Consider the following 13073-nt stretch of genomic DNA (forward strand, 5'->3'; position numbering starts at 1 on the left):
GTACTCAGAAATAGTAACACTATTTCTCTTATTCATCACTGCAGAGATTAGCTTTTCTTTCCTTCAAGTCAATTTCCCAAGTGTGACTTTCCCCAGCTTGACCCCCGCTCAAAGTCTCTTCACTTCACACCTGTACTATTCCTTCTACCTCCTAATTGGTCTCCCAGCTCCCAAGCTTTCTTTCTCTACCTTTGCCACGTGTGATTAATTTTCCTGTAACACAAAGTTTCATCATTCGTTCAAAATACATTTTAAAATACCTAAAATAAGCATTAAGCACTGTACCAGGTAATGCAGATAGAGCAATGATCAAAACAGACGTGGTTCCCATTCTCAAGGAGCACACATTCTCCCAAGAGCAATGAGTAGTAAATCATCACTCAAATTGTGATAAAGACAATGCAGAACTTGAAGTGCAAGCACTATGTATCTAACAAACAATCAGGGAGAGGCTGCTTGAGAAAATGTTTAAGGTAAAACCTGATCATGATTGGAGTTACAAAAACAGAAGTCGGGGAGAGCCAAAGAAACCAATTCACCAACCTACAGTAAGAAAGATGGGCACACCTGTGTTGGCACAAAAGGCCACACTTCTCCCATTCATTATTTCCCAGTTTTCAATGTGGAACCTCTTGTCTCGGCAGGAAGTTTCCTGAATACGCTAGGCTCTTTCCTTCCTATGCTTCATTTAAGCTTTCTAGAAATTTTCTTTTCATCACTCAACTAACTCTAAAATCCAGTCCGTTTCTCTCATCAAAACTTTAGTTATCGACTACAATACGCTACAGTTCAGGCTTTTTTCTTTTAAATATCACCATTTTATCTACTTTTGGTTGCCCTGGGTCTCTGTTGCTGCGCAAGGGCTTTCTCTAGTTGCAGCGAGCGGAAGCTACTCTTCCTTGTGGTGAATGGGCTTAGTTGCTCCACAGCATGTGGTATCTTCCCAGACCAGGTATCAAGCCTGTGTCCCCTGCACTGGCAGGCAGATTCTTAACCACTGGACCACCAGGGAAGTCCTCTACAGCCTTAACTTTAATATACTAGGTCATAAACAATTTACAGAAAAACCAGAAAATGATGGAATCGTCTTTTTACTCTCCTTAAAAACTAGCCAAATGGGAAGAAACACATGTATACTTCTTATCACTAAACGGTTCAATGCCAACCATCAGTCAATGCTCAACAAAGATTTTTTAAACACCCAAACATCTACCTGATCTCCTATCCATGCCCAAAACTGTTCAGTTAGTTCTAAGGTCAATGTTTTTATTATTTCCACAAATGTATACTATCAGTCACAAAAATGAACTCAACCTGTGGTAAAATTAATTGCAAACCCATTACCATTACTAGAAAACATATCCCAAAACCCTTTAGTAATAGATCAGCAGTGTTACATATTAAAAACTATTAAAAATGAAAGGCATTAAGAAGCCTTTTAGATCAACCATATATGTTAAAGTAAATGATTAAGATGTAGATTTTGTAATAAAATCTTTTGATATGGCATATCCGTTTGCAAGTTTCTGATGCATTCATTTACAGATAACATGCCACATATTTAACAGCTTGTTTAGGACTTTGGGGGGCTTCCCAGGTGGCTCAATGATAAAGAATGCACCTGCCAATGCAAGAAAAGACACAAGTTCCATCCCTGGGTCAGGAAGATCTGGAAGAGGAAAAGACAACCCACGCCAGTCTTCTTGCCTGAAATATTCCAAGGACAGAGGAGCCAAAGGGCTGCAAAAAGTCTGACACAACTGAGCAACTGAGAACTGCACATAATTAGGTGTGGCTTCCTAGGTGGCTCAGTGGTAAAAAAAAGAAAGAAAGAAAGAAAAAAAATCCGCCTTAGATGTGGGTTTGATCCCTGGCTGGGAAACATCCCCTGGAGAAGGAAATGGCAACCCACTCCAGTCTTCTTGCCTGGAAAATCCCATGGAGAGAGGAGCCTGGCGAGCTACAGTCCATGGAGTTGCAGAGAGTCAGACACAACTCATCAACTGAACAACAGCATAGTATCTTTTGGCATTTCAGATCTTAAACTGCTTCAACAAGAGACCAATGTTACCTTAGCTACAACTGGCTCAAACGCACAGTCTGTACCCCCGTCCATGAGGTCAAGTGCTTTGTCTCAGTCACTGCCGTTGTGTACCGAACACCTAGAATAGTACCCACATAATGGGGCTTCTGCATACATCTGTGGACTAAATACCTACCTAGCACATAATAAATGCTTAGTAAAGTGTGTGCCAAATACTGCACATTTATTCCCCACAACCACCTTACAGGAAAGGAACTATTAATGTCCCTCTTCTGCAGATAAAAAACCTGAAGTAGTACTAAGATGTTAAATAACCTAAATGACTGTCCCACGGTCACCCAGCTTCAGTGACAGCCAGAATTCAAATCCAAGCATTCTGACTCATGGTGTACTCTTAACCACTTCTCTTGCTATCCTTCTCTCATTAACTTCAAATTTTCCATTTGCCTTTGATAAAACATTGGGCATTTTTCTACTATAAATGCTTCTAAACAGTGGTTAAAATAAAAACAAAAAACCCCAAGTGCCTATCCATTTTGGATTTTTCTATCAACTTATTTTGTAAATATGCTCTTTACAGAAAGTTACAGAGTTTCCAATCATTTAAAAATTATTTATTGGGCACCTCTGGATTGCCTCTAAACTGACAGTTCTTAGCTTAGACCAGACATTTCCGAGACTGATAAAAACTACTGACATCTTCTCAGAGAAACGTCCACATGAAATTTTCCATTCAATCTCACTGACCTTACTAGAGTATGCCCCCAGAGAAAAAGTTGGCCTTAAATCACTATACCAAGTACAATAATCCAACCAAAGGCATCAATTCCTGGCCCTCACTTTATAGTCTTCCTTATACAAATTCTACTGCTGGTATTTCAGTTTAATTCTAAGAACTGAGTACACACCGTAAGCACATACTGCTAAGACACTACAAAGATGGAAATGAGCTAAACCGTCCCTGCTCTCAAAACTACCATGTTACAACAAAAAGGATGAAGCAAAGCATTCAAATAGGAGGTCTTCAGAATAGTCGACAGGGCTTCTTAATAGAGAGTCATGAAAACCTTAATAAAACCTTCATGGGAAAACCTAACCTGGTCTTACAGTTAAGGAATTAAGGGTCAAAGATGTTAGCAATACTAAGATTTGAATCTCATCCTTTGACCCTTGATTACAGGCTATTCATGTTGCAATATTCTACATCCTTCCATCTATATAGAACAGAGCCACAAACTGGGAGGAAAAAGCAAGGAAGAAACACAAATACGGTACTAAGAGCAATACCATATTTCCTTTTAATTAAAAGACCACATTTTCTTTTAATTAAAAGGAAGACCATATTTCCTTTTAATTAAAGGGAAGAAGAAATTAATATCATTTAAAAAGACCTAATTTGTCATGGTATTTTGAAGGGTTTTGAAAGGCTGTCTCCATCAACAGAAATTTGAAGCAATTATTTTGTATCATAATATGAATAAAAAGAAAAGTGGGGAAAATGTTGTCTGCTAAGTGAAGATGTATGAAGAAAATGTGAGCAGGTACATTTAGGTCATAAAATCCTTGGCTCTCTTTCTCTCAGAAGACTTGCTCTGAGGAAACTAGTTGCTAGGTCCTAAGAACACATAAGGAGCCTTATAGAGATACTGACCTGGTAACTGAGGCCACCTGCCAAAAGCTATATAAGTGAGATGGTTTCCAGCCCCAGTCAAGCCTTCAGATGACTGCAGTGCTGGCCAACACTTTTGCTGCAATAAGAGACTAAGCCAGAACCACCCAGCTAAGTAGCTCCGTTCTTGACTTCTAGAAACCACATGTGGTACTAAATGTTTGTTTCTTTAAGTTGCTAAATCTGGAGCATATTTGTTAGACAGCAATAAATAGCTAACACAATAGTTAAGGTGTGAAATCGCTAACTTTGAAATCAAAGTTTGTGCTAATTAAAAGTTTCAGAGCAATATGCAAGACGGATGAGAGGAAAGTGTTTTGTCTATCTCTCACCATATCCAATGGAGTCCTTCCTGCACATGGTAAATACCTAAGCTTGGTAACAAACTAGCATACACACAAGATTTCCTAACTGACCCAAGGAGAACAGCCTCAAAGTTTCTTAAAAGTAAAATGGTTCCCTTGAATCTTTCCATATAAGTTCAATCCTGAAGGCTGTAGTTTTACTGTTGTTTACTTTTTAGCACAGAGCCATACCTTCCTTAACTGAAAATTACAATACGTAATCAATGAAAACTGAGACTAAATTGTTAGCAGCTCTTCTCTAAATTTAGTCAAAACTAAAAGGTAGCTTAAAAGTGGTTCCGGAGAGACTATAAGCAGCTGCTTCAGAGTTGAAAGGCAAATAGTGAAAAGCAGTTCCATCATGAAGTATGAGCAAAATACTTTTATCAGTATTTGATTGTCTCAACCATACAGAGCCTTAATAGATCTTGATGATAACCTCAGCATGAAGCTTTCTAGTATCAATCCAATTTAAAAGTTTAGCCTCCATACTAGAAAAAAAATCTTCCCAATCATACTACTGGGCAAGTGGGCAACATAACCCTGTTTTCCCAGCGTCAAAATGATCTTAATTAAACCTCAAAGTTTGCAACCCATAAAGCTGGGAATCCAAATGTTAATTCTCAAAACAGTAAGGGCCTGTAGTCTATGCTGATGATTAAGCTTCACACTAAATGCCCTTCCCTATATGCACCCATCACTTGACATCTGAATTTACCTAGAAAGGCTGATAAAAGTGGCTTTTTCAAAATAAATCATACCTTATATTCTATCTGGGGAGGAAAAACTATAATACAAAAAAGAGACAAATAACCACAAAATACAGGCTGTTATTATCAATTCACTTATACGGACAAGCAACTAAAAATATAAACTAACTTTTACACTAAAAAAAAATTTCAGAGGCATTTCAAGTTCTAAAATTCTATTTAAAAGTCAACTTAGGCTCTGAAATCAGCTTAAAAGGTGGTAATTTTTTAAAAAGTACTTAAGCTTAGATTCAAAGTTAAACAAAAGCTAGTTTTTAGTGGCCTCACATGGCTAAATATTCTCTCCAAAGAAAATTCCATTATCTTTATAACCGAAGTTAAGAGTAAACATATATCAACTTTAAGGTTTCCTAATCTTACCAAAATAAACATCAGTACACTTAACGCTGGTTTTGAATAACTTTCTCCTGGGGAAAACAATGTTTTTGGAATTGTGTGACTTAATCATTTTATAAGTTAATCATTTTCACAACACTTCAAATATGTGTTGTAAACTGACTCCTTGGATCACAAGCTTTATATCCAAATCTTTACAGTTAGTTCTTTCTTCAAAAGAAGCACTTAAGAGTTAAAAATATTTAAGATATTTCAACACGTTCTAAAGAATGTTACATAAACTCAAAAGTATAATCTTATTTCAATGTGAAAGCTCAATAGACATTCTAACAAAAGAGTAAATTCTAATGATAATAAAATCTTTGCAACAGGAATGCCTCATGTTTTTAAAAAGCACTTTAAAACCACGATATCCTTCCATCAGTTACAAATATAAAGACTTCCCACCATGAAATCAATCTATAAAATCCACAGATTGATGTAATCTGCATGGCAGTTTATAAGAATTATGAATCCTTTGCAAACTTAAAATAACTCAAAAAAAAAAAAAAAAAACCTGAAAAGCAAAGGAGGGGGGCATTTCAAAGTTAATATTATCAAGATCACAACCAGTTTCACTTAGCAATAAAGGTTTTTTCATACAAGTGATAAATTCATTACCCTGTAATGGTAAAAAGATTATAGTATTTTGTAGTCTCTAATATTTAAGCATCCAGAAGAGCAAGTATGCCTTTTTATCAAATTTTAACCTTATTTGGACTTGTGACACCAGCATCTTACTCCTTACTCTGAAATGAGGTAAGAATTACATATTCAAGTGAGTATCTAATAAAAATTACGTCAAAACTCCACTTGCTTAAGTATTACTGGACCAACTACTCAGTCTCCTAAAATGAAATAGTAGACAGACATTAAATTTAAAAAAAAAAAACAAACCCAACAATCTGGCATATACTGCTTATACCTTATTTAAAGAGAGTAATTCTAACTCTGGTGAAGTGGAACTAGCAGGGGACTTGAGAACCTTTGTTCAGATCCAGCTCCACCACTTCCATTCCATAGTTACTGTTTTGAGTAAGACACTTAACTTGCTTCTTCTGTGTTTAAGCCTTGCACCAGAGTTGTGAAAATGAAATGATTGGCACATTTAAATCCTGCAGTGCTACTAGGCAAGTTTGTGTGTATGCTAGGTAAACAGAACAACTGTGGAAGACACTGAATTGTATGAACTAATGTAAACTTTTAAGTATCTACTGGTACCAATGAAGGCGTATACAGTAAAACGACAAATAATACATGCTTCGTTAGGCAGTTCACACCAATTTTTGATTTTCTTAAAGACATTCTCCTTCCTATCCTGCCTACATAGTTCAGGACAATTTTTTCAAGGTTTGCAGTGTATTTTACCCCATTCAAAGTTATTTCCTTAGATATTAAAATAAATGTCAAATAGAAATTGATGCTGTATTTTCAAAATATTTAGGGCTGTGAATTCCTCATAATACTAAATATAAGCCAATGTGTTCATTTTTATCAGTTAACAATAGAACTCCTGGAACTTTAGAATACTTAAACTTTCAAATCCAAGCCAATACTGATTGTTAAAATTCTACTGCTCATTCAAACATTAGCAGACGGTCAAAATAACTGCTAATATACTTTAGATGCAGTACAATACGCATGACGTGGTTCTGTTCTATCAAAATAAAATACATTAACAACCAATTAGTTAAAATATGAAATCTTCCGGAGATGAAAAGTAATGACAATAACATCTGAAACACACCATAACAATGAGTATCTTAAAACCCCCCAAAAATGAAGCGCATTTTTGTCAGTCTCCACATTCTTTCTAAAAAGCTTTAGAAAACTACTAATCCCTTCAGAAATCTCGCCAAAACATGACTTTAAATATTATCACCTAAAATCACGACTCATGTTGAATCATTAGTGTACACAGATTTTAAAACGCATACTAACATGTTGTACCTTAAGACTGCATTTTGTTACTACTGCAACTCTCTTCGGCTCGGTCAAGTTACCTTAAACGACACCAACTCATTATTCTCTTACAAAACGATGTGTACAGTTTGAGAACTTTCTCCCCAGTTTGACCACCAACCAAATAAAGAGAGGTTAATAAAATCATTTTGGAGACCAGGTTAAGGAAGATATGAGGAATTCTGGAAGCGCTACTCAAATAGAAAAGAATAGTCTTTTTTTCCCTAAGTAAAAGAAAAGTGATGGTTGGGGTCCCCCTCCCTGAACAAGGAAGTTCTCTTACATCCAGGCGAGACCAGCCATGTTGGAAAACACTTGTCAGTTACAGTTGTGACAAGTCTTCGCCAACACCGCCCGGGGAAGCTAACCTTGTGTACCGAGGTGTGTACATCAAGGCCCTCTTCAGCTCCGCCGGAGGTTCTGGGCCTACTTTGGGGATGGTTTCCGAGTTGGAGCCGTCCTTCGGTCCGAACGGAGTGCAGAGCCGAGGGGGAAAGAGGGCGGGGAAAGGAGAGTTGGGGGGAAAAGGGTTTTGAAGAGTTGGAAGCCGCTATCCGCAGCGAGAGGGGCGCGGCGGCAGGGAGAGGTTTCCGAGTTGAGAGCCGGGGGGGTGGGGGGGAGGGGCCGAGGATTCGGGGAACAGGGGGACTCTCAGCAGAAAAGTCCCCCTCGGAGGGGCCCAGGAGCGCCAGAGGAGGAAGGAAAGCGGAGGAACGCTTCGGGGTACTGACCTGTCCTCCGAGTCCATGCGGCTCAGGGGTTCCCCATCCGACGACATCTCCAAGCTGCCTCGCCGGCCCCCGGAGGTCGCGCTGCTTCCGCCTCCCCCGGTCCCGTAGCCCTCGTCGCCGCCGCTGGAGACGACGCTGCTGCTACTGCTGCCGCCCCCGCCGCCGCCCTGGCTGCCCCGCGGTCCCTTGGGCTCCTCCAGGCCCTCCTTGCCGTCCCCATCCCCGCTGCTGCTGCTGGCGGCGCCGGGGCTCAGCGAGCGCGTCTCGTCGCTGCTGCTCCCGCCGCTGCTGCTGCCCACCAGGCTCTCGGCGCTGCTTTCCTCCTCGCCCCCGCCACTGCTGCTCTCGTCCTCCTCCTCCTCGTCGTCGTCCTCCTCCTCGTCGTCGTCCTCCCCGGCCTGGCTGGCGCTCTCGGGGCTCGGCTCCGACATCGTCTCCGCCTCGCCGCCCCCCACTCCGCCGCCGCCCCCACCGCCGTTCAGCAGCAGCGCCGCCACCGCCTCGGCCTCCGCCTCCTCCTCCTCGTCCTCCTCCTCCTCCTCCTCGGGGGGCTCAGCCCGGCCCCGCGCCGCCGGCCCGGGGCTGCCAGGGGGCAGAGGGCTCAGGCGGGAGAGCTCCTCCAGGTCGGCCATGTCGGTGAGAGCGGCGGCCATGGCGGCGCCTGCTCCTCCTCCTCCTCCTCTGGCTCCTCCGCCTCCCCGCCGCCGCCGCCGCCTCCCTCTCTCGACTCTCGCTCCCTCGCCCCCCTCCCAAACGCCCCAAACTCGGCCGACGCCGCGGCAGAGCGGGAGGAGGGCCCGCGAGCTGCGTCAGCCTGCACACGCGCTACGGAACCCGCGCGGGGACAGGCGCGCCACTGCGCTCACTCACGCGGAGACGGCTGCGCGCCTGCGCGGCGGCACGCGGTGGCGCCTCCCCTCGGCTGCGGGCTCCGCGCCCGCGCCCCCGGCCGCGCCCCCTCTGGGCCCCCGCCCGGACCCGCCGGGACTCAGAGTTTCCGCGGGGGCTGCCCACGCCTTCCCCGGCCGCGCGGCGGGCGGAACACGCGGAACGAAAAGCTGGGCGCCGGCCGTGGATTCTAACAGCCCCCGCCCCGAGGGCTCACGATCGAGTCATTCATTCCGGGAGTGTTTGGGGAGCGTCCCCGGCGCACGGGCGCTGAGCCAAGAATCGAACAAGTCCCTAGGCTCCTGAGAGCTGACAGTCTAAGAGGAGAGGCAAGGAAAATGAGTAAAAATAAATAATACAGTGCTAGGTACTGAATCCATACGCGCGACGCAGAGCCACAGGTTTTTATCTAACCTACGTTCGAATACCCCCGAGGACTGGTTAAATCACAGTCTGAGAGCAAACATCTCTGTGCAACATCTTCAAACTTTTTAGCTCCTGAGCCCTCTGAAACGATTTTGTACATCTTCCTACATCCACATGTTTAAAGTGACATCCACATTTTTTTCCAGCCTCATATTTTACGACTGTCACACTTTTTTAAATGTAGTCAACCAATGAATCCTGAATTCCATACGGATTTAATACCCACCAATATCTTTTAAATACAGTCTCGTTTATACTTCGGCAATTTCCATCCTTTATTCTCTGGAGTTCATTTACATTTTACATCTCCAGAATTTTATCCTAATATTTTATATTTGAACTGTTTTATTGTTCATCTTATATATTTCCTGTATACATCTATATACACAAAAAATGTGTATCGAAATTGAAATTCAAGGTTCTTTCTAAATCTCCTGAGATCATAACACTGTTAACACTTATTTCAACTGATCAAAACAAATATATTTCAAATATTTACAAATAGATATTAAACCCAAAAGTTGGCAATGCATCTTGCAGAGATGGAATTGAATATTTTTTTTAAAGCTAGATTATTATCAGTGGACGAGTATTTCTAGAATGAAAATGAGATGCTTCCATGCAGTTCAGTTCAGTCCAGTCGCTCAGTCATGTCCGACTCTTTGCGACCCCATGATTCGCAGCAGGCCAGGCCTCCCAGTCCATCACCATCTCCTGGAGTTCACTCAAACTCATGTCCATCTAGTCGGTGATGCCATCCAGCCATCTCATCCTCTGTTGTCCCCTTTTCCTCCTGCCCCCAATCCCTCCCAGCATCAGAGTCTTTTCCAATGAGTCAACTCTTCGCATGAGGTGGCCAAAGCACTGGAGTTTCAGCTTAAGCATGATTCCTTCCAAAGAACACCCAAGGCTGATCTCCTTTAGAATGGACTGGTTGGATCTCCTTGCAGACCAAGGGACTCTCAAGAGTCTTCTCCAACACCACAGTTGAAAAGCATCAATTCTTTGGCGCTCAGCTTTCTTCACAGTCCAACTCTCACATCCATACATGACCATTGGAAAAACCATAGCCTTGACTAGATGGACCTTTGTTGACAAAGTAATGTCTCCGCTTTTCAATATGCTGTCTAGGTTGGTCATAACTTTCCTTCCAAGGAGTAAGCGTCTTTTAATTTCATGGCTGCAGTCACCATCTGCAGTGATTTTGGAGCCCAGAAAAATAAAGTCTGCCACTGTTTCCACTGTTTCCCCATCTATTTCCCATGAAGTGATGGGACCAGATGCCATGATCTTCCTTTTCTGAATGTTGAGCTTTAAGCCAACTTTTTCACTCTCCACTTTCACTTTCTTTTTGTTGTTGTTGTTTTTTCCACTTTCACTTTCATCAAGAGGCTTTTTAGTTCCTCTTCACTTTCTGCCGTAAGGGTGGTATCATCTGCATATCTGAAGTTATTGATATTTCTCCCGGCAATCTTGATTCCAGCTTGTGCCTCTTCCAGCCCAGCATTTCTCATGATGTACTCTGCATATAAGTTAAATAAGCAGGGTGACAATATACAGCCTTGACGTACTCCTTTTCCTATCTGGAACCAGTCTGTTGTTCCATGTCCAGTTCTAACTGTTGCTTCCTGACCTGCATATAGGTTTCTCAAGAGGCCAGTCAGGTGGTCTGGTATTCCCATCGCTTTCAGAATTTTCCACAGTTTATTGTGATCCACACAGTTAAAGGCTTTGGTATAGTCAATAAAACAGAAAGAGATGCTTTTCTGGAACCCTATTGCTTTTTTCCGTGATCCAGCGGATGTTGGCAATTTGATCTCTGGTTCCTCTGACTTTTCTAAAACCAGCTTGAACATCTGGAAGTTCACGGTTCACGTATTGCTGAAGCCTAGCTTGAAGAATTTTGAGCATTACTTTACTAGCGTGTGAGATGAGTGCAATTGTGCGGTAGTTTGAGCATTCTTTGGCATTGCCTTTCTTTGAGATCGGAATGAAAACTGACCTTTTCCAGTCCTGTGGCCACTGATGAGTTTTCCAAATTTGCTGGCATATTGAGTGCAGCACTTTCACAGCATCTTCTTTCAGGATTTGAAATAGCTCAACTGGAATTCCATCACCTCCACTAGCTTTGTTCATAGTGATGCCCTCCAAGGCCCACTTGACTTCACATTCCAGGATGTCTGGCTCTAGGTGAGTGATCACACCATCGTGATTATCTTGGTCGTGAAAATCTTTTTTGTACAGTTCTTCTGTGTATTCTTGCCACCTCTTCTTAATATCTTCTGCTTCTGTTAGGTCCATACCATTTCTGTCCTTTATTGAGCCCATCTTTGCATGAAATGTTCTCTTGGTATCTATAATTTTCTTGAAGAGATCTCTAGTCTTTCCCATTCTGTTGTTTTCCTCTGTTTCTTTGAATTGATTTCTGAGGAAGGCTTTCTTATCTCTCCTTGCTATTCTTTGGAACTCTGCATTCAGATGCTTATATCTTTCCTTTTCTCCTTTGCTTTTTGCTTCTCGTCTTTTCACAGCTATTTGTAAGGCCTCCCTGGACAGCCATTTTGCTTTTTTGCATTTCTTTTCCATGGGGATGGTCTTGATCCCTGTCTCCTGTACAATGTCACAAACCTCATTCCATAGTTCATCAGGCACTCTATCAGATCTAGTCCCTTAAATCTATATCTCACTTCCACTGTATAATAAGGGATTTGATTTAGGTCATACCTGAATGGTCTAGTGGTTTTCCCTACTTTCTTCAATTTAAGTCTGAATTTGGCAATAAGGAGTTCATGATCTGAGCCACAGTCAGCTCCCGGTCTTGTTTTTGCTGACTGTATAGAGCTTCTCAATCTTTGGCTACAAAGAATATAATCAGTCTGATTTCAGTGTTGACCATTTGGTGATGTCCATGTGTAGAGTCTTCTCTTTGTTGTTGGAAGAGGGTGTTTACTATGACCAGTGCATTCTCTTGGCAAAACTCTATTAGCCTTTGCCCTGCTTCATTCCGTATTCCAAGGCCAAATTTGCCTGTTACTCCAGGTGTTTCTTGACTTCCTACTTTTGCATTCCAGTCCCCTATAATGAAAAAGACATCTTTTTTGGGGTGTTAGTTCTAAAAGGTCTTGTAGGTCTTCATAGAACTGTTCAACTTCAGCTTCTTCAGTGTTACTGGTTGCCGCATAGACTTGGATTACTGTGATATTGAATGGTTTGCCTTGGAAACGAACAGAGATCATTCTGTCGTTTTTGAGATTGCATCCAAGTACAGCATTTCAGACTCTTTTGTTGGCCATGATGGCTACTCCATTTCTTCTAAGGGATTCCTGCCCGCAGGAGTAGATATAATGGTCATCTGAGTTAAATTCACCCATTCCAGTCCATTTTAGTTCTCTGATTCCTAGAATGTCAACGTTTACTCTTGCCATCTCCTGTTTGACCACTTCCATTCAGTTACAATCTTTTAATTCCATGGATGTAACCACTGAAAAAAACTTGTTCACATAAATAAGTACATGAGAAAGAATGGAGTTTTGTCAGAGCAATGCAATTCGATTCTTTAAGGAAAAAATACTTTTAATGATCTATCCGTTGACAACTCTGACTAGGTTCTCTTTCAACTTTGTTGAAAGCAAGTAACTGAAAACCACCTGACTTGTAAAAAGATGTGTTACTCATTCTCATTCACCCTTAATTGTTCCTTTTGGGATTTTGCATACCCTGCTAGGTAGGTTAGGAAGATGGGTGAGGCAGAGTTATGCCTTTCTTTTGTAAAGTAGCAAAGGGTCACTTGGGATAAGGGAATCTGGAAAGGAGCCCACCTTACACCTGACCCCGAGGCACATTTTCAGGCAGATCAATTCTAGG

General features: G+C 42.0%; 1 protein-coding gene across 2 annotated transcripts in view; it reads right to left on the minus strand.

The window, feature by feature from the left end:
• AEBP2 (AE binding protein 2) overlaps window positions 1–8548 on the minus strand; it is a 61721-nt gene extending 53173 nt beyond the window's left edge. The window contains exon 1 of one of the 2 annotated variants that reach the window (NM_001083485.3): window positions 7896–8548. In NM_001083485.3, the coding sequence (NP_001076954.2) occupies window positions 7896–8548 (653 nt within the window). Of the gene's footprint in view, window positions 1–7532; window positions 7761–7895 lie in introns of those variants that run through there. The other variant, XM_010805458.4, reaches the window with a different exon arrangement.
• Between the last annotated feature and the right edge of the window lie 4525 nt (window positions 8549–13073).

Source organism: Bos taurus, chromosome 5, assembly GCF_002263795.3.
Source record: "Bos taurus isolate L1 Dominette 01449 registration number 42190680 breed Hereford chromosome 5, ARS-UCD2.0, whole genome shotgun sequence".
NCBI classification, from domain to species: Eukaryota; Metazoa; Chordata; class Mammalia; order Artiodactyla; family Bovidae; genus Bos; species Bos taurus.